This window comes from Gymnodraco acuticeps, unplaced genomic scaffold (genome assembly GCF_902827175.1).
Source record: "Gymnodraco acuticeps unplaced genomic scaffold, fGymAcu1.1, whole genome shotgun sequence".
In the NCBI taxonomy this organism is placed as follows: Eukaryota; Metazoa; Chordata; class Actinopteri; order Perciformes; family Bathydraconidae; genus Gymnodraco; species Gymnodraco acuticeps.
Genome location: NW_022989799.1, coordinates 3,766,747 through 3,788,134, shown reverse-complemented (window position 1 = coordinate 3,788,134; position 21,388 = coordinate 3,766,747). Strand labels below are relative to the sequence as shown.

The 21,388-nt window shown below is 42.0% G+C and overlaps 1 protein-coding gene across 3 annotated transcripts in view; it reads right to left on the bottom strand.

Annotated features, from left to right (window-relative positions):
- LOC117551052 (kinase non-catalytic C-lobe domain-containing protein 1) overlaps positions 1 to 20,308 on the bottom strand; it is a 101,952-nt gene extending 81,644 nt beyond the window's left edge. The window contains exon 1 of one of the 3 annotated variants that reach the window (XM_034223744.1): positions 20,083 to 20,308. In XM_034223744.1, coding sequence (XP_034079635.1) covers positions 20,083 to 20,265 — 183 coding nt within the window. In that variant the 5' untranslated portion in view covers positions 20,266 to 20,308. The remainder of the gene's footprint in view (positions 1 to 20,082) is intronic. The other 2 variants (XM_034223735.1, XM_034223726.1) reach the window with 2 other exon arrangements.
- Positions 20,309 to 21,388: the final 1,080 nt, after the last annotated feature.

Here is a 21,388-nt window from a genome sequence, read left to right as displayed (position 1 = left end):
TTGTATCATCAGCAAACAAAACTAGCCTCAGTACATTGGATACTCTACAGATGTCATTGATGTACAGTATAAACCATTTAGGACCCAACACTGACCCCTGGGGGACACCACAAGCAATGTCCAAACATGAAGAACAGTCATTTCCCATCTTTACATACTGCTGTCTATTGGTTAAATAGCTTTTAATCCAGTCTAAAACTATACCCCTGATACTATACCTTTCTAATTTATATACTAGTCTGTAGGGACTTGGTCTTGGAACCGAAAGGTCACCGATTCAAGTCCCTATCAGACCAAGAATATGGAATGAGCTGGTAGCTGGAGAGGTGCCAGTTCACCTCCTTAAATCAGGCTTTAGTTACATCTGGAGTAAATTCACAAGCTACCCTGCAGTATACAAAGTCATTCAAACTAGCTGCTCCTTTACCAGCTTTGAGAACACTTTAATGATCAATCATTATAAAACATATCATATATATTATTCTGAAATGGACCAATCTGCACAATGACTACTTTTACTTTAAGTATATTTTGATGCTAATACTTTTGTACTTTTACTTGGGTCAAATTTTGAATGTAGGACTTTTACTTGTTTGTTTTTTTTGCACCAGATTAGCCTTTATTGGAGATGACAGTGTTGAAAAGGGGAGATAGAAGGGATGACATGGTCAGGCTGGATTCGTACCTGGGTCCTCCGCATGGGAACTGAGTCCCTATTCATGGACCAGCTCTACCAGTTGAGCTATATGGCGGCCTAGGTCTTTTACTTGTACTTGGTATTTAGTAAACAGTGAACATTTTTACGGTGGTTGTTTGACTTATTCAGTTTCTCTGGAACAGTGGAAAGACATTTTTTCTGAGTTTTTTTTTTCTCGTCAAATTTGTGTTTTATGTTGAAATGTTATGATGACTGTTTCTGGCAATGGAATGTGGTTGCTTTAAGGAAGAATATTAATTCCTGGAAATGAGTGCCTATTTTAACATTTCTTACACAAAAAAGGCCAGATGTTATTAGTGGGTTTTTTTATCCTGTGGAAAAAAGGCTTTAAAACTACTTTGCTTTTAATAACTGCTTTTAGTGTTGTATGGAATCTCTGCAGAGCATATCATACATGTTAATGCAGAGCAATAGAGGAGAGAAGCAAAGCGCTCACGTTTCCCTTCACACCAGCACCTAAACGCACCACCAAACAAGAGGTTTCCAAACAGTCCCTGCTCTTAACTTCAGGCAGACAACTCGTGTGGAACGGCTTCATTAAAATGTAAATACAGAGTGTGCAAAGTGACAGTTTGGCGTGACATTGGCGAGAGATACAATTCTCCCTAAAGCCTGGAGTTACACTCCTACAGTTGGATTCTGGGATACATAACACTCTGATAATGCAATGTTATCAGCAGCAGCAGCAGCAGCAGCAGTGTAGCAACTTATTTAAAGTGCCTTCTTGCAAAGAGATAAAAGTAACCAAAATTGCAATTGCTTTACTAATCCATCAAGTTGAAGGTGCCCTATGAAGATTTTTTGGAAATAAACTGCATGATAATTTGGTGTCACCAAAAAAGCATTGCGTGTAGCCCCAATTTCCATAATCATAAAACAGCTCTAATCAGAATTGTGTTTTTATGATGTTTATGTCTCCTCTGGGAAGGGTTCGTCAATATAGAGTTGTTTTCACATTTCTCTATTCCCTAAAATCGGAGATTCCAACGTACCCTGGGAAAGAAAGATAAGGTATGTCACAAATTGAAATGGACCCATTAAAACAGCCGAACAGCCACTATTTAAACCTTTATTTAGTCAGGAAGGAACAAGGTATTTTCTTCCAAGGATTAATGAATTAGCTAATCTTGTCTTGTTTAGGGCTGCACGATTAATCGATTTTAAATTGAAATTGCGATTTTAAATGATGCAATTAGCAAAGCCTGCTATTTGGGATACACGTTATACAGCGCGTGGGATTCAATGTTTTTCTTGTGTGTCACACAGTCATCCACACCAATCAGAAGTGCTGTGCTCCACATGTACCAGCCATTGTTAACCAATCAGATGTGGCCCAAGGTAACAACGCATACGCCCAACAACAACATTGCACGGGAAACGCCCATGTGTGAGGACGATTCTAGCAATATTCATGCTGTGGGTAAATGGCTTCAGCCGAGCCAGAAGCAATGTTGGACAATTTAGTCCCGAAGAAAAGCAACACTTCGGTTGTATGGAAATATTTCAGGTTTAGGACGACAGATGTGCAACAAAAGCAGGTGTTGTGCATGACCTGTCGTGGAAAAGTCACTACATCCCAAGGCAACAGCACAAACCTGTATGAGCACTTGAAAAAGCACCACAGGCAGCTCTATGACGAGTATAGGGAAGAAAGCTTTTAGATGTGCAGCTTCACTAACTTGGAACAGTCTGCAAAAAAAATGGAAAATTACCAATGTGGTAGGCCTACCACTACGTTTTAAAGCTCGGTTGGATGCTACACAATCAGATGCTGTTGCTACCTGTACATGTGGATAGATATGTAAATTGTAATCCCTGCACATTTTGCTGTATGATGTCCTTTTGTTGTTCTGTTTTTTATGTTTTTATGTCTTCATGTGGAACCTACTGCTGCAGGTCTCCCTTGAAAAAGAGATCATTGATCTCAATGGGATTTCACCTGGATAAATAAAGGTTTTGAATTGAATTGAATTGAATACGGTCAGAAACTAAGTGTTAAAGGTGGGGTAGGTAATTTTGGAGAAACCAGCTCGATTGCGCTAGAATTTGAAAATACACAACCGGAAAAAATCTGCCACTTCCTTCCAGAGCCCCTCCTCCAACACACACGAACGCGCACATGACCAATGAGGGCACGAGATAAGTTTGTGCACAGATGGAAGGCTGACAGGCAGGTAGGCCATCCAGTTATTTTAGCCGGGCCGGCTAAACTGATTGGTCGTGCTTTTTACAGCGCCACGGGTTCCACAGATGACATTTTTTTATGGATTTTTTGTCAAAGCACTTAAGATATTCATTGCTATCGGGATGTTAAGAGCATTCCATGGAATATAACAAAAAGTGTAGCTCGAGCCGGTTTCTCAAACTTACCTACCCCACCTTTAAATGAAAGTCCCGTAGCCGAATCTAACGTTAAGCAAACTAGTGTTTTAGAGTCGTTTGCGGCTGTTACGCCGTATGAAAAGGGCTCACGAAGGCACCGTGAGATAACCAATAACGCATAACCTCGCTAAATAGTTGGGGTCATCTCCAGCAATTCCGTGACCGTGGAGAGCGGAGGTTCGTTTCTCAGTGGATTTGTCATCTATGAAGGGTTTTAAAAAAAAATGAGCCCCCATGCCCCTCGCAAAAATGCGGGCAACATTTTTTAGAGCCCTAAATCCAAAATGGCTGCCATCACCGTAGGTTGAAAATGAGCTTTTCAATTATTTGGCCTACAATGTTGTTCAATACATGGTTTCTGGTACTTTTTGGGTCAAGGAATTCATATTTGATGTTGTTTTAATGATTTGACCTATTGTTGACCTTCAAATCTAAGATGGCCGCCAATTTTCCCCAAATGTTGATTTTTCAACGTTGTCGTAGAGCCTTCTTATTAGGCTCTAATGAAAGCTATGCTCATGCTGAGTTTAGTTATAAACAGTAAAACAACAAGTAAGTACACAGAGGTAATCTCAGAGGTCAAAAAGGTCAACATTTGTGGCTGATGAGAAATAAACCGTAGCTCTCTATGCTCACAAATGTGACCTGCTCCATCGAAATCAGTTGCATTGACTCAAAAGACACATTTTGAGTTGTATACACTGTTTGAAAGAGGAGATTCCTAGCTTTCCAATGATATCAGGATTGTTGTTGTACTCCAAATATTAAGCGAAATATGTCAAATTATATAATGACTATCACAGTCATCATTTTGAGAAAAAGGCCTTCAAAGTTTCCTCTTCTCTGGAATCGATCTGATTGATTATTAGTGGAGCAATAAATCAAAGTAGTACAGAGGGAAAATATTTTCGTTTGGATTACTGGTCTGGGGGAAGCTCGCGAGTGTATGTATGTGTGTGTGTGTGTGTGTGTGGTGTGTGTGTGTGTGTGTGTGTGTGTGTGTGTGTGTGTGTGTGTGTGTGTGTGTGTGTGTGTGTGTTTGTGTTTGTTGTGTTTGTGTTTGTGTGTATTGTGTTTGTTTCCCGGGGAAAACACTCACGAGAAACACCGGCTGTTGTTATGCCTGCTGTGACGTTAAGTTACTCCGTTCTCCGCTTGTAATTATGCCGTTACAAGCTTCAAAGTTGTATTTATCATCTGAATTTGCCGAAACAAGTTTAATATTCTGAAAGCCAAGACTTTGTTTAATTGAAATCAGATGAAAACAAACTGTAACGGACCCTGCCGTGTTATCTATGATTACTATACGCTTACATTCATAATTTCAGCCGGAGGGAGGGGGGCGGCGCTAAGGAAGAGCAGAGTGGCGAGTGAGAGGTGCCTGTCATCTTCCCTTTACAACCTTCAAACATGTATTTATCGTGTGATTTTGGAAATAAATTTTTTTACGCAAATCGACGTTTATTTTTAAATGAGCCGTTGCGACTTCCGACTGATTTCGATAGAGCGGGTCACAAATGTCTCATTATGGTCACTAATTTATGAATGAATTCAGTTGAATTGGATGACAAATGTGTTTAATAGAATACAAGGCATTACACAAGTAATTTAACAAGGCATTTCAATTGAATTTCCAACATTACAATAGACCGCTACTCTTCATCTGAATCTGTTGATTCTCCACACTCACTCATCTCATCATCGCTACTCTCATCAGAAAAGTCAGTACGTGTGAGCTGCTGGGGCAAGTTCCCAGCCATGACCAATGGGAGAGGGGTGCTCAAGCAGATTGTAATGCAGCTGGCAGTATGCAATATAAGTTGTCCTTTCTACATGATGGTCCAATGAGTCATCATCAGGTGGCAGACGGACTGTGCTCTTTTTTTTCAGTTTGTGCCACTTGGAAGCTCTGGCCTGCCCACAGGTAACATCTGCACTCTCGGCATAGACAATGGAGAGGACAAATGCCTTCAGCTCTGACTCTGTCTTCCAACACCAGATTCTCACCCACTCGTCCCAGTAGCTGTCTTGTCTCAGGATTAGTCATCACCTTCTCCATCACCTTCTTTTTTCCATGCCCATAAAACCCTGAGGTGTGGTCCCTGCCAGTGATGACATGGAGAGGTATGATGATCTTTGCAACCTCTTCTGAGAGCATCTCTTGACAGTTGATAAACGCATGCTTGCGTGTGTTATCTGTGTTAGTTATTCTCGCGTCCAGGAGAGAAGCTTAAAAATGAGACTAAATGGAGTCTCTGAGATGGTTTCAAATTGGTACTTTAATTAAAAAATAATGGCACGGTTATGTTCACAAACAGAATATTGTTCGGTCAGAAAAGCAGCTGTCCTCTCGCTCTCGCTAGCAGAGAAAAAGAGGCCGAACCCCTCAGGTCAAGCTTGTAATATATCCTCTGCTGGCTCCTCCCTGCGGGCCGGCTCTCGACGTTTTAATGTCCGTTGTTTCGCATATCAGAGGATACAGACATTGTACAATCAATATATATCTAAACATGCCTTTTCTCTTCCTTAACTATTTCATGACTTTTCATTTAACACATTCTAAACGCTGTAATCAATACTCCAAAAAATACAGGAAATACTCCACGGCAGATTGGTTCCCGGTCGTTCCTGATGTTGTCACATGCTACCCACATCTGTAAACAATCACGTACTCAAATAAACTGTACCTTTATTTAATATTCAACAATAATAATATCTCAACGTCTATAGTTGTAGTGTCGAAATCAGTAGGTTTCGGTGTGCAACATCATATCATATCGCTGCTAAATTCACCTCATGCTAACCGGAGATGAAGGATTTTCAGAATAAAAGCTTAACAACTGGTTGTGCACAAGAACTTCTGGTTTTTCAGTATAAAACAGCATTTAAACTGAAGGTATGTTTAAGGTACATTATGCTATCAAAACATTGATTTTAATTTCTAACATAAGTAAATCACCTTGGAGTTGTTGCGAGATATAAGCCGCTTGGACAAACACGTCCGTGTCCTCACAGTCTAGAACAACTGTTCCAGTGTAGTTCCTGGACCTCAGCTTAGCATAGGCAGAGAGCAGGATTGTATCTGCTTCTGGATGCTTGAAGACATAGTCCCTGCTTGCCACACCAGTGCCCAGGTTGGTTGACCTTTCTCCCTCACAGTATATTATTTCACCCTGCACCCGACAAACTTGTGTTTTCAATTGTTCCTTCAGGAGCTTCTGCAGTCTGACTTTGTTTCCTGAGTTGACCATGAGCTCATTGAACTCAGCAGCTCCTGGGAACTTGTCTTCAGGCTTGGGGAAAACATTTTGGATGTGTGGATGTGTTGCTGCCCGACGATCGTGCTCATCATCCTTGATGCTGAAGGGAAGGTCATACTTATCGTTGACAAGGATGATGTGGCTTGCATTAGCGTGGCGTGAGAAGATGATTGCACAGATTTTTTCAAAGTAGTCACTCCAGAGGTACTCTGAGCCGTCACGCTTCCTGACCTCACGGTCTTCAGGTGTGGGGGTGGCTAGCCGCCAGATCAGCCCCATGTCCACAAGGCTGCAGTGGTCTTGTGGATCCTCAATAACTGGGTCTAGGTTGAAGAGCTCTAACAACTTGCTCTTAACAGTCTTGCGCATTGAACCATCTACGTTGTAGAGTGAAAGGCACTCCTCAGTCACTCTCCCCTCAAGGGCTGACTCAAGTTGGATCAGACCTGATCCCTCTGCAAGGTCCACCAGGGCTGCCAGCCCTGATCTCTCCATCTGGGCCACCTTCATCAGTGCACCAGTTGGTGCACAGATCCTTTCACGAGCGAAATTCAGCTTCTTGTTCCTGTGGATAATTGCAGTGAGAGGCTTGATCTTGGTGAACACTCGCTCTTGCATGAGGGTTCCAGCTTGATCTTGGCCATGTGGAAGTGCGGAGTCGAGGTCATGCACTAACTCCGGTGAGGCAACCAGGCCAGACTGTAGTGACCTCAGTTTAGGTGAGGAGATGTCAAAGGGCTCAGCGTCAAAATCCTTCATGCATGCCTGCAGGTCCTGAACTGCCTGCTCATCCTTCCTCATCCTCGCTGGCTGGCATTCAACATGCTTCCTATGGCGACGCTGGCACTTGAGGTTCCGCTTCAAAGCAGACATTGTTTGCATTCCTTGTTGTTGAGAACAGTTGCTTCTCATTCTGTAGAAGCTGAAGCCATCCTTGCTGTAGCTTTGAGTTCAGATTCATAGTCGTTTCTATCCAAAGGTCCATCGGCTGACAGGAGTAGGGTAGCCCTGTCAATGACTGGGTGAAATGATCGTTGAAGAAGGCCATTTTCTCATCTGTCGGCGAAGAGAGCATTGCCCAATAATCTGGCAACCACCTCCCATAGTCATGGTTGTCATAGGCCATCAGTCCAGGCAACATGTTATATGTTGATGACAGGTACTCTGAGCCATTTCTTGCATGACATGCATCAATATTTTGTACAAGAGGGTCAGACATCTCCATGAATGAGATCCAGAAGTCTCCCATGTCTGTGCCAGGTTTCTCATAAACTCTGGTGATCAGCTCCTTCATGCCATCATCATCCTCAAGATTACTGTGAGCTGCCTGTAGAGCCTCCCGAGTGTCAGTGAGTGCATTGCGCAGAGTGTTGAGGTTCTCCTTTAGGTTCTCTGATAATTCCTCATGCTCCAGAATATTTGTCAGTCGTTGCTGGATCAGAACCTCTCTCCAGAGCAGTAGTGCTTCCCTCGTAGTGCTTGTTCAACAGACCCCTCCATTATTACCCCTGCTGTGACCAGAGTGTCTGCCATGCCAGATCCCTTGAATCTCTTGTAGATAGCATAGATGTAGGACATCTGCTGATGGAAAGCGCCAAGAATTGGGATGAGGTCCTTGTACATTTCCGAATTCTCCGCCTTCAGCTGAACGATTGTCTTGTAGGTGAGCAAGTCACCAACGAGAAAAGAGAATGGAATATTCTTCTTGCGCATGGCTTCCACTAGTTTCACCATGATGTCATACACCACTGACTTGCTTGGAGGTTCATTGTAGGTTGTGTGGTAGTAAGGCTTGCTCTTGTTGGGCGGTGTATGACGGCAGGACTGGGCACCACTGTATGCCGGAACTTTCTGCTCATGAGGTGGTGGTCTTGTACCATTATTGTCTACGCGAGACAGTGCATGTATCACACAGCGAGCACGCTGCAGAACTGTGCCGTTCACTGGCTCACTCTTGCTGCCAGGGGGGCATCTGTACTGGTGAACATTTGTCAGCTCCATACACTTTTGCTTCAGCTGTGCAGAGATTTATTTCTTCTTGAAGAGCCTTACAGCAGGCTCTTCATCTGGCTTCTTTTCATAGCTCTCTGGCTGCACGAACATAACATTTGTTCGATGGGCTCCAGTTGAGTTGCCTGTCAAGGTATCAATCTTGAAGTCATCGTTGTCGACGATCACAACGGCTGGCTTGCTGTCTGCAATCTCCTGTGGGCAGGTTGCTGATGCATCAAGATCCATCAGAGCCCAGTGATCATAGAGGAGAAGTGTGTCTGCATAGCTGATGCTGATACCACTCTTGTGCAGAGTTTCTACCAGATCTTTACTCCTCGTCATGCCATGGACATTGACGCCCATGTTAATAGCAGTGGTAGTGCGCTGTCCTGTAATGTGGTAGGTCAGACTGAGTGTGGCAGGGCTAATGTCAGCAGTTTTTCTCTCAGGCTGTTTTAGCCAGGTCAAAAGCTTCAACAGCAACTCACATACCTCTTCGCCTTCCTCGAGATGATCAATGTGAGGTGGCCAGGGGACAGTAGTTGTGTCTTTGATCTTCTTAGATAACTGCTGTGCCAGGTTCTGGAGCAGCTGCTCATCACTGATGCCAAGGGATGAGATGGCAGCCTCAATGTAGTCACCTCCTCCCCCAACATCATAGACCCACTGGCTCATGTTCATTTGATTTCTCTCTTTGAAGCCAATTGTCTCTTGATACTCATTAATGAGCAGGCCCTTGACATACGACGATTTGACATCACCCACTTCATAGCCATAGTCACCGACAATGCGTTTGTATTCTGCTAAAAGAGACTGCAGTGAACGGATCTCTCGCTCAGTGAAGATGATGGAATCCACGTGTCTAAAGAACACATTTCTTGCCTCTGAGAGAGACACATTCTGAAGATGCATTGCATCATCTGGCTTGAAGTGTGTGTGGTTGACGTACTCCCTCCAACAAGCATGGTGGTACATTATATCATTTGCAAAAGGATCAGACGTTGACTCGATGAGCCGTGTGAGGCGATCCCTCAGGTCCACATCTTCTATTAGGACTGGGTGGCGCTTGAAAGAGCGTGTTGAGTCTGAAAAGTGTACCCCGCACTCTATTCGGGTGTTTCATGTCCACACCCTGCATGCACCATACACATTTAGTTCTGTCATGGAGAGTCCCACCCACTGATGAATGCAGGCGCTTAGGTGGCAATGGTCCCTCTGTCTTATCATCACACATAGATTTATGCGCTTGCATTTCAGAACTTGATGTTTGACTCCAACACTGAGCACTTTCTTTGTTTTTGCGCTGTCTGGCTTTTTCAAGCTTGTCTGAAGATGACATTGAGATATAACATGACTGATGCATGTAATGACCTCCCTGCCCATCTTGCCATGAAGTGGTGGTATAAACATTACCAAATGTGTCAAGTCCGGACCAGTTTTTGGCTTTTGATTGTAAACTCTCCCATTTTCCTTGGTTGATACTATCAAAGGACTTGCAAGGCTTTCCACATTGTAATACACATTCATAAGACATGCTTTGTCTTGTTGATGCTGTAGAACTATGGAGCAGTGCACACGTAGACCTGGGAAAAAAATACAAAACTCAGTTAAAATATGTGGATAATAATAATAAACTTTATTTATAAAGCACCTGTCATACAAAAAATGCAGGGAGGAAAATGCTGTTTGCCGTAGCTCTGTCAGTGATCCTGACAGAACTTTTATAACTATATCAAAATATGTTTTTACATCTTTTTGATGTACTGTACTTTAAGAGTGTAACAATCAAATTAACATCATGAAACATAAAAAAAATATGATGTTTATGCCCACCCTACTATATACATGTGCTATATAAAAAGGAAATTAAGCTTAAAGGGTGGACATTGCTGAGCCTTAGCTCTATGAGTAAGCTAGCTAACCCTCTGCACTTAAACAGAACTTGTATAACTATATCAAATATGTGTTTTAAATATTTTTGATCGGACTAACTTTAAGAGTGTGACAAAATGATTAAAAACATGAAAAAATACATGAGTGAAAGTTTATGCTCACCCAACTTTACTCCTTTGAATCCTTTCAATGGAATTGTAGTCTTGTTTTTGGAAGGTGAGAAACTGTTGAGCTAAGTTAGCCTTAGCTCTGAGAGTGATCCAGATTTAGCTAGCTAACCTTCTACACATTAACATTTTCATTTGTACGGTGTAACGGTAAGCTGTGACATTTATAGAGTTGTTGCGGAATGTTCGCTCTAAGCGGCAGTTGGTAATTAGAATTTCAAACCGATTTTCTAACTTGTGAAAACAGTTTTTAAGGTACACAGATATAGCTGGGCATGCTTCTCTCAAGCCAGTATTGCCTTACCGGTCATGTGATGCACAGGCAAGTCCTGATTGATTTAAATCTCATGCTACGAACAAACGGACGGACACACGGGGACACACACGTGTCACTTATAGAAGCGGCTGCACCGCTTAAAAATGCAAACATTTTTATAAATAGAATAAATAACTCTAGTGTTACTGTTTATAACTCAACTCAGCATGAGCATATCTTTCATTAGAGCCTAATATGAAGGCTCTACGACAACGTTGAAAAATCGACATTTGGGGAAAATTGGTGGCCATCTTGGATTTGAAGGTCAACAATAGGTCAAATCATCAAAACAACATCAAATATGAATTCCTTGACCCAAAAAGTACCAGAAACCATGTATTGAACAACATTGTAGACCAAATAATTGAAAAGCTCATTTTCAACCTCCGGTGATGGCAGCCATTTTGGATTTAGGACTCTAAAAAATGTTGCCCGCATTTTTGCGAGGGGCATGGGGGCTCATTTTTTTTTTTAAACCCTTCATAGATGACATATCCACTGAGAAACGAACCTCCGCTCTCCACGGTCACGGAATTGCTGTAGATGACCCAACTAAAAGACATGGTGTCTATTAACACTGTGAGCAACGAAGGGTTTAAAAAACTCATCCAAACGCTGGATAAAAGATATGCGATTCCCTCCCGCACGTACTTTAGTCATCCCAGAAATGTACACGGAATGTAGGAATAAACTTGAGACGGAGCTGAAAAATGTTGAGTACTATGCAACAACAACCGATCTGTGGTCGAGCCGGACGACCGAGACATATCTCAGTCTCACCGTGCACTTCATAAATTACGACTTTTAGTTGAAGAGTCATTGCCTGCAAACGGTATACTTTCCTGCTGCTGACCACACGGGAGAGAATATTGCGCATGGACTAAGAGAGTCCTTGTCCAACTGGGGTCTGAAGGAAGAGGATCAGACGTGCATCACCACTGATAACGGATCCAATGTTGTAAAAGCTGTGGAACTGAATCACTGGACAAGGCTTCAGTGCTTTGGACACAGGCTGCATCTTGCGATTGGTAAGTGTGTCTCCCTCTCGCTCTCCCCCTCTCTCCCTCTCACACCCCTCTCAGTTTCATAATTATTGTTATTACATTTTCTATCTGAAAAATGCAATACTGTACCTTACACAAATAATGTTTTGATTGAACATTGAATTGAATCGACCAATCAATCGACCAATCCATTATTCATAAAGTCTTGCACCTTAACATTTGCAGATATGGTTTATATTAAAACTTTATAAATTGTTTTTCGTGTTGGGAGCAAAAGCCTGCTTGTTTGTATTCTAAATATGTTTAAATTAAGAGAAGGACATTATAATTTAAGAGGGTTATGTGTTTTTAAAGCATGTAAAGCAAGAATCCATGTTAAGTCTTGTTGTGTTTCAGTTTTGGGAGTAAAAATATGGAATAATCTTAGTGATGATTTGAAATTGTGTAGTTCTTAAAATTCTTAAGGAGTAAAATAATGCAACATTATAATTTAGCGTAAATACTTGGTTTGTCTTTTTTTTCTTTCTTTCTTTCTTACTTTGAGATTGTATTGTAAGGGATAGGCAAAAACAAGCCTTGGCTTCAGCACATAGAGTTTTATTGTGTGAAATGGTTTTTGATGTGTTCGATTTTTTTCTTACTTTTACACACATTTGTATGACTATGACCGAAAATAAACCAAACCATTAATTAATTAATGAATTCATAATTTTCTTTTTCAGAAAATGCTCTGAAAGAGAAGACCATGAAAGACCGTATAAATCGGGCAACAGGAGTTTGTAAGTCTTTGGTTTGCCATTTCTCGCACAGTTGGAAAAAGAAGGCCGCACTGAGTGAGACCCAGCGAGAGTTGCATCTGCCAGAGCACTCGTTGATCACAGAGTGTCCAACAAGATGGGGCTCAAGGCAGAAAATGGTCGGGAGGGTGTTGGAGCAGTGAAAGGCCTTGTCTCAGGTTCTCTCTGAAGACAGGAAGACGCGTCACCTGGTCCCCAGTTGGCAGGAGATAGAAGTCCTTGAATCCATCAACAACGCCCTGCGTCCTCTCCAGGAGTTCACAGATCTGGTGAAGCTTATGTAAGCGTATCGTACCTGAAGCCAGTCCTGCATCTCCTGAAAACATCAACTCTGGCTGCAAAGGACGAGGACACTGCCCTTACCAAGGAAATAAAGTCACTGGTCCTTGGCTACATGGAGAATAAATACAGCGACCCAGCCACACAGGTAGGGATGAGAATTGATAAGGTTTCTGTTTTATTGTATCTGAGATCATTGTTTTGCAAATAGGAAAAACATGCCTGCATTGATGAAAGGAATCGATAAGCTTGGAGGCATACAATGTAGATTCTCTGAGTTAACTATTCTCTCATAATTCTACACACAGGAGCTTTTGGACATCACTTAGTTCGTTGATCCAAGATTCAACACAGACTACATGAGCGCAGAGAATGTCCCAGACATCAAAGCAAGGGTGAAGATCAAAATGGAACAGGTGGCACGAAAGGTAACTTGTATTTATGTGCAGTTCATTGCACATGCAATGATAATGTATTTTGATTTAATTGATTGGCAATTTTTTTTATGTTTATATAAAAGGCCCAATTGCTCAGAATTACATTGATGCAACACTTAACAGTTCTCATCTCTACGCAAATCTGTGTTTTGCAGGAGAAGAGGGCTCATGCCAGCACCACAGACTGCTTCTGAGTGCAGGAGAGGTAGAGCCATCCACTTCGAAGAAGGCAAAGCGGTCATTGGGCAGCTTCTTTAAGAGCAGCGCTGTTGTGCCCCCTGCTTCAACCGCTGTGCAGTTGGAGGGTACCATAGAAGCTGAGGTGAACACCTACCTAATGACTCCCACCATCGATGGAGAGGAGGATCCCCTGGCCTGGTGGAAGGTACACCGTGTTAACTTTCCGATGCTGAGCAAGCTGGCTCGCAAATTCTTGTGTATACCAGCCACAAGTTCCCCATCAAAAGAGTGTTTAGTGCTGGAGGCAACGTGGTCACATGTCAGCGTTCATGTGTGAAACCAGCAAAGGTTGACATGCTGGTTTTCTTGACAAAAAATCTGGAAAAATTAGTTTTGAGAAGTAGATTTCAGGGAAGTGGCAATTACTATTTTATTTGTTCTGCACTTTATCTATTTCAATTCAATTTGTATTATCACTTTACTTAACTTGATTGCAGTATTTGCAATATGTAGATGCTGCTCCTGAGCCATACTTGAATAACCTTGTTTGCAGAAAGGTCCTATTTTATTTTTATATTGGAATTGTTCCATTTTTGTGAATTTAAAGTTGTGTTTAAGACTTGTTGAGAGAAACAAAATGGAAGCTGTTTAAAAAAATATATAAATACATATGTTGTTCCAAATATGTTTCCAATAAATATGTTGTACGTTCTCATCCTTGCATTAGAATTAGAGCAGATAATAGTTTGATGGTATCATGTGGTAAGGCTCTCTGAAATTAGCCCATGATAGAAGGTGATAGACAGATTCATCCAATCACCTGCCAAGTATTTTTTAAAGTGCCTGCCCTTTTCCAAATAGCTTCCAATGGAGCTTTCCTAGATGGTTTGGTGAAACAAACCATCTGAGTCAGGTTAGCTCCATCACATGTTTTACATCTATTACAGGGTGAATCTTAAACTGAAGCTCGACTTTGAAGCAACCCAATGGAAGTTTCATGTAAGTTTGGTTCTTTCACTCGTAGCTCGGGCTGTGGGGGTTCTAGAGACGGGAGCCAATCTGTGCTCCAACGTCCCATGAACACGCACAGACAAACTGCACGTTGATACGACCTTCCTAGCCGGACATATGGCCGCATTTTACAATAAACTTCCGTAGGGACGCTTTTAAAAAAATAATATCGCAAATTGAATCGCAATCGCAATATCTGTCAGAAAATCGCAATTAGATTATTTCTCCAAATCGTGCAGCCCTAGTCTTGTTTTATCTTATCTTATCAAAAGCACAGCATCACTGCTAGAGGTCTTATCTTGGTGAAAATCATTTCTTCAGAGGAACATGACAGCTTGAGAGCTAAGTTATTATATAAATCTTAATTTTAGAAACTGTGAAAACAGCTGCCTGGGTAAACTGTTTTAAATAAATCACCTTGAAAAGTGACCTAATTTTCACAAAGTTGCAGAAAACCCTGAGTTCTCCTTAGTTGCAAGGGTATTTGGAACACATAGTACAGCGTACGAAGTGGCCCTGTTTACTGTGTCAGACATACTTGCCAACCCTCCCGATTTTCGCGGGAGACTCCCGATTTCATTGCCCTCTCCCGGTTTCCTCCCGGGGTTATATTTCTCCCGCATTTCTCCCGATTTCTGACAAAATCAGATTTACTCAGGACTGTTTCCACTCGGACTTTAATACAGCTACACCATTGTTTGGTTTCCGTGGTAGCGCGTCTCTTTAGTAGCGCGCGCAACTGAGAGTCTGAGAGGGTGAGCTGATAGTCACAGAAAACAGAACAAGAATCGACAACTATACCCTCTGCCAGGCCCGCCTTAACCTGCCATCAGGCCCTGGGGCTGATGGTTTTGTAGGCCCCCTATTTAAACAACAAATCAAAGTCATTTATAGCCTCGGCAGGCTCTGTGATCGCACTTCTCCACTCTGCTCTATGCGCGCCTGGTCCTCTCCTCCAGATGAGTGACGTATCGGGCCTCCCTCATGTATTTGTCCGGTTGCCGTTGGCTCCCCTCCACGTAGCAAGTCCTCGTCGTCCTCTCCATCTCCTCCAACATCCCTCCTGTCTGTTTTTCCTCTCCCGCTACTCCATCGCTATCAGAACCAGATGGCCTACTTGGCTCCGAAGCCCCGCGGCCGGCACCGCTACCGCTCGGTACAGAACTAATCTGTCCTTCCTCCTCATCCTGGCCTACAGGTTTAAAATAACCTGTAAGCTTCGGCATTTTTTGTAATAGCTGCTTGTCTCGAAACTACTTTTCCCTCAACAATTTCCTTTTCCGAGCGCCACTCTCAAACTTTTTCTTCTCAAACTTTTTCTCCTAAACAACCTTCATCTGTCACTCAATCACTCGCAATTTGAATAAGTCACATGTGAAACATATTCTCATTCTGATTGGCTGTTAAGTGGTGCCCACTGACTGTTTCGGAGTCATCATTTTTGAGAAAAATCTCTGGAATCCATCGATCTGATTGATTAGCGGAGCAAATGATCAAAATACTACGGAGGGAAGATATTTTCTTTTGGATTACTGGTCTGGGGGAAGCTCACGTGTGTGTGTGTGTGTGTGTGTGTGTGTGTGTGTGGTGTGTGTGTGTGTGTGTGTGTGTGTGTGTGTGTGTGTGTGTGTGTGTGTGTGTGTGTGGTGTGTGTGTGTGTGTGTGTGTGTTGTGTGTGTGTGTGTGTGTTGTGTGTGTGTTGTGTGTGTGTGTGTGTGTTTTTGCGTTTGTGTGTATTGTGTTTGTTTCCCGGGGAAAACACTCACGAGAAACACCGGCTGTTGTTATGCCTGCTGTGACGTCAAGTTACTCCGTTCTCCGCTTGTAATTATGCCGAAGCTTCAAAGTTGTATTTATCATCTGAATTTTCCGAAAGAAGTTTAATATTCTGAAAGCCAAGACTTTGTTTATTTGAAACCAGATGAAAACAAACTGTAACGGACCCTGTCGTGTTATCTATGATTACTATACGCCTTACATTCATAATTTCAGCCGGAGGGAGGGGGAGTGAGTGGCGAGTGAGAGCTGTCATCTTCCCTTTACAAGCTTCAAAAATGTATTTATCGTGTGATTTTGAAAAGAAAAGTTTCATATTCTGAAAGCCAAGACGTTGTTTATTTAAATGTTTTTTAAAAACATCCGAAATAAAAAACTTTTTTTTTTTAATTTACTTTTTTTTTTTTTTTTACTTTTTTATTGGCTCATGATAGGCCCCTGATCTCCGTAGGCCCCTGGGCTTCAGCCCAAGTCAGCCCGTGCATTAAGGCGGCCCTGCCCTCTGCTCACTCCTTTCCTGAAAAATACAGGTCCAGCCCACACGCTACAGGCTTCAAGACAGTGCACTTCTTACAACTACAATAAGCATGTGCAGATGTTAATCTAATACAGCTCCGGTGAACCCCCCCCCCCCCCCCCCCCCGCGGTGATTCTCCCGGTTTCTGAGGTCTCAAGGTTGGCAAGTCTGGTGTCAGATGCAGTGATCTCAGAGATTCCACACAGTCTAATGCTGCGCTCGGATCATTACAGGATCCTCTGTTCGCTCTACAAGGACACAAAAGCCTGCCCTAAATTAGACAAGTGGGGAGTGAGAGGCATCACAAAGCAGCATCTGTCAAACACTATGTCCAGTTCTTCCATTACCATGAACTTCTTTCTCTTCCATTACATCATTTTTACCACAAAGTAAATGGAATGCATTATAGACCTTCTCCAGTTTTTCCGACCCCTTCAAGTGTTTTAGAGGCAGACACACATTCACACACCGTTAGCTGTACCATTGGGTGAAACTTGGGGATAGGTGTCTTTCCGAACATCAACATGTTGACTGCAGGGGCTGGTACGGAAGAAGATTAAGGCCCCATGTGATTTTTTTGCATGATCTGACCAAAAGTTATTTTTTATTTTTTAGATTGAAGTCAACATTATGAGATTAGAGTCAGAATTCTCAGTTTAATCTCTGAATTCTTAGAATAATTCTGCATTTTGTGATTTATTTCTACATTACATGTCATTGTTAGACGCTTTTATCCAAAGTGACTTACATACATTCAGTACTGTGGACAATCCCCACAGGAGCAATTTGGGGTGAAGTGTCTTGTCCAGGGACACAACGACATGCTGACTGCAGTGGGACTTGAACTTGCTATCCCTTGATTTGAAGTCCAGCACACTATCCACCCCCACCAAAGTTAAAAATGCTGTCCTACATAAGTTTGCCTCTGAGCTCCAAGGTTCTAATACGAGGACAGTAAAATAAAGTGTCCCTATTTCTCAGAATTCTGAGATTTAAGTGAAAATTTAGATTACTTTTCTCAAAAATTTGGACTTTTGTCTCAGAGTTCTGACTCTTAATCTCTTTAAAAAAAAAGTTTTTGGCAGATCTTGAAAAAAGTGTTTACATGTGGCCCTAATCCTCTTCCGTAGGCTGGGGGTCATTCCACCTATCTTTTGATTTCTTTAATTTTTTTACGTTTAATTTAGTTTAGTTTTCTTTTCAAAGTAAACTAATGTAAAAAGTGTCACATGTCCAAATTACACCAACTTGAGTTCCCAGAAATACTCCCACCAAATGTGAACAAACAAACTGTCTACAGTAGATGGTACATCTTGTGCAAATAAACCTTTTCCAAATTGTTCTCATGTATTACATCTCCTTGGGCACACTCTTTTCCGGAACATTGGTGGGGAAAAAAGTGGCCATTTCAAATGATTCGTAATGCTGATGCTTTTATCCAAAGTGACTTACTCTGAGTGCTTTCAAAAATTACAAAACAAACAAAAAAAGCTAAAACTCCTGCCGGTAAATTAGTTATCAATAAGCCAAAACATTGTGAGTGCTGCACTGCTCTTTTCAGTTGCAGCAGATTGTGAACAAAGCGTATCGATGGGATCTTCTGGGTAGAGCACAATTATAGGGGAGAAAATGCCACTTCAAGCAGCAGCAGCCCCATAAATAGAAAGCTTCCCCCGAGAACGGTGCAGAGGAAAGCTGGAAGTCCCCCCCCCTTCCCCCCCCCCACCAAAGTTAAAAATGCTGTCCTACATAAGTTTGCCTCTGAGCTCCAAGGTTCTGATACGAGGACAGTAAAATTAAGTGTCAGTAGTCAATGTGTTTATATTTTAGTGCATTTCCCTACACTTAAATATGTACTTTCTAAGTTACTTTATATAGGGATATATTGTGCGTTTAACTTGACTATGGTTATCTGAAGTTACATTTCAGATCCATCGATCAGGGGTAAGGGAAAAAGTGTAATAAGATGGAAGTCGATTTATATTTTGGAGTGTGTTTCTATGGCTACACTGTTTGTTAAATCGAAACACATGAATAAAATAAACACTGCAATCCCTCCCCCACCCCACTTTTCTTGTTTGTGCGTAAACATTGTCCTAGTAGTATGCTGCTGTTTTTCTTGTTGTGACTGTCTTAAAATATAATACAAATATTAATTGAATTTCAACATGTTAGACCTCTACGAGTTGTAAGAAGTCACAATAAAGAAGGACTTAAAGAGGCCCTATTATTCTTTTAATTCATGGTTTTCCCTCTCCTGTAGTGTGTTCTATAGGTTTGTGTGCATGTAAATGGTCTGCAAAGGCTAAAATCCCTGTGTGCATGGAGACATGTGACAGTATAGATACTAAAAACAAATGTGAAACTGAAAAGGAGTATCATATTGTCCTCTTTAAACATCTCAGATGGTATCAAGATAGCTGTTTAATTATCGACTATTTCACCAAAAAAAGCAAAGACATGTAGCAGAATCTTTCTTCTGCTCTACTTAAATAATCATCTTGGAGTCTCTCCAGATTTGGTGCAGACATGAACACAATTTCTCCAGTCTTGATCATTTAGTCCTAAAATCTAACATTTGAATAATTCAAACTGAAAGAATCACTTTGCAGTTTGAATCCTTGTTCCTGAAAGAGGAAAACAATCCTCAGTGGCCTCACATTATCTAACTTAAACTTAGTTACAGTGATGTAATATGCCTACCACCAGTTGTGCATAACATAGTACATTTACCGAGTACTACTTAGTACTATTTTGACAAACTTCTAGTAGGCTACATTATTTTTCGTTAAATGCTACACGTCTACTGCACCACATTTCAGATGCCAATAATTTACTTTAGTTTAGATAACACTCATAGTTACTATTTACATATAAAAATGTAAAACACATGCATATCATAAGAAACAGTACTAACAATCTACCAAGCGTTGTAAAATGTAATCCACATTGACATACAATGCTTACATTTGTTGACATTATTTTTTTTTTTATAATGAATTCAACAACAATAAATGACATCCAGTGTTTGTTATGATAAAAAGAGACCAAATAAATGCCATAACAGAGCCGTTCTACTTCCCTTTTTGTTGATAATACGAACTGTACTTCTATTTAGGTAACATTTTAATTCAGCATTTTTCCTGTAATAAGAGTATTTTAAGTCGAGGCTAGTTCTACTTTAAATACAGATCTGAGTAGACCTATACTTCCTCCTCTGAATAGCATAGAAACATAAGGTGTGTATTTAAGGTGTAGCCTATTCTACAATAACACCTGTTGAGTTACCTTTTAAACATAAAACACAAGAAACAATTTTCTATACGCTATTATCTCAAACAGCCTCGCCTCACCTCGTCCTCCAGCAGTGGAGGCAGATGCTCCAGATCATAAAACCTTTCCTCAGCTTTCCCGAAGTATGTGAACGCAGCATCGCTCCCCGAAGTGTCCATTGCAGCAGCTGTGGTTCCTTCAGGAGCTGAGCACAGTGTGGGAGCAGGCAGCGGTGTTTCCAGTGGATACGGATCGGATGGCATGCCTGTAATCTCCCTGCAGCCCGAGGACAAGCGGGGCCCGACTACTTCCTGCAGCTGATGGTCACTGCGGGTCCAAAACAACACCGGATAAACAGGCGGGCTCGCAGCAATGCGCCGAGTCTACCGCAGGCTGGGGGGGGGGGGGTTTCTGGCCGCGGTTGGTGGCTGTCATAGTAGCTGCTACACAGAAACAGAAACAGACAGAAGGCGATCCTCAGCTACAAATGTGTGATTCTTCAGGGGCGTTTCCTGGACCTGGAAACATTAGGGGCTTAGCCCACAGTTGTGTCGCCAGAGATTTTCTTTTGGGGGTGCTGAGGGGTAGCTTGACGTTTCATAGCTAGGGTGCTCAAACATGTAGGGTTTCCCATTAAGGTACCGGGTGCTACAGTTTAATTTTCTATTGCCACACTCCCCACACGCACAGTGTACCCGCGACTTGAAGGCTCGTGATCAGCTCACGGCATATAGGTGTAAGCAGGGGCGGACTGGCCATTGGGAATACCGGGAGTTTCCCCGGTGTGCCGGTGTTACCGAACAAGATGTGGGCCGAACAACTGGTGATATTCTATAACGGTATAGGCAGATGTATCAGGGGCGTGGCCTTTGTCGAATAACCAGGAAATACACATTTCGATCGCTTCTTCATATATAAATATTTTGGTATATTTGGCTCCATAGGAACACTTTGATGCACTTTCAGTACCAGTGTGTGAGGTTGTGGTTGCGATGCCGATATGCGCACGCGTACAGCGAGGACTACAAAAAGACACACGAGGTGACTGGGGATGTGTGTTCAATACATTGCAAGCTTGAATAAATAATTTAAACCATTTATTGTTGCCAGACTTATTACTGAATATCATGCTTAATGTGATACCAAGTCCATCTGAGACCTGTGCACACCTTCAGACAGCCTCCAAGTGAAGCACACAGTGTTTACTCACAGTTTGAAAGCAGCGTGGAGAAGTCTTCAGCTGTGGAGAGCTCCGCCCAGCTGTGATACGACTTATGTGGCTTGTTCTTGTTGTCAGTCTTATATTTGTATCATGTATCGTTATTAATATGATGTCGAGTTGATTTGAGACCCGTTTATACTTTCATACCATCTGAAACATACAGT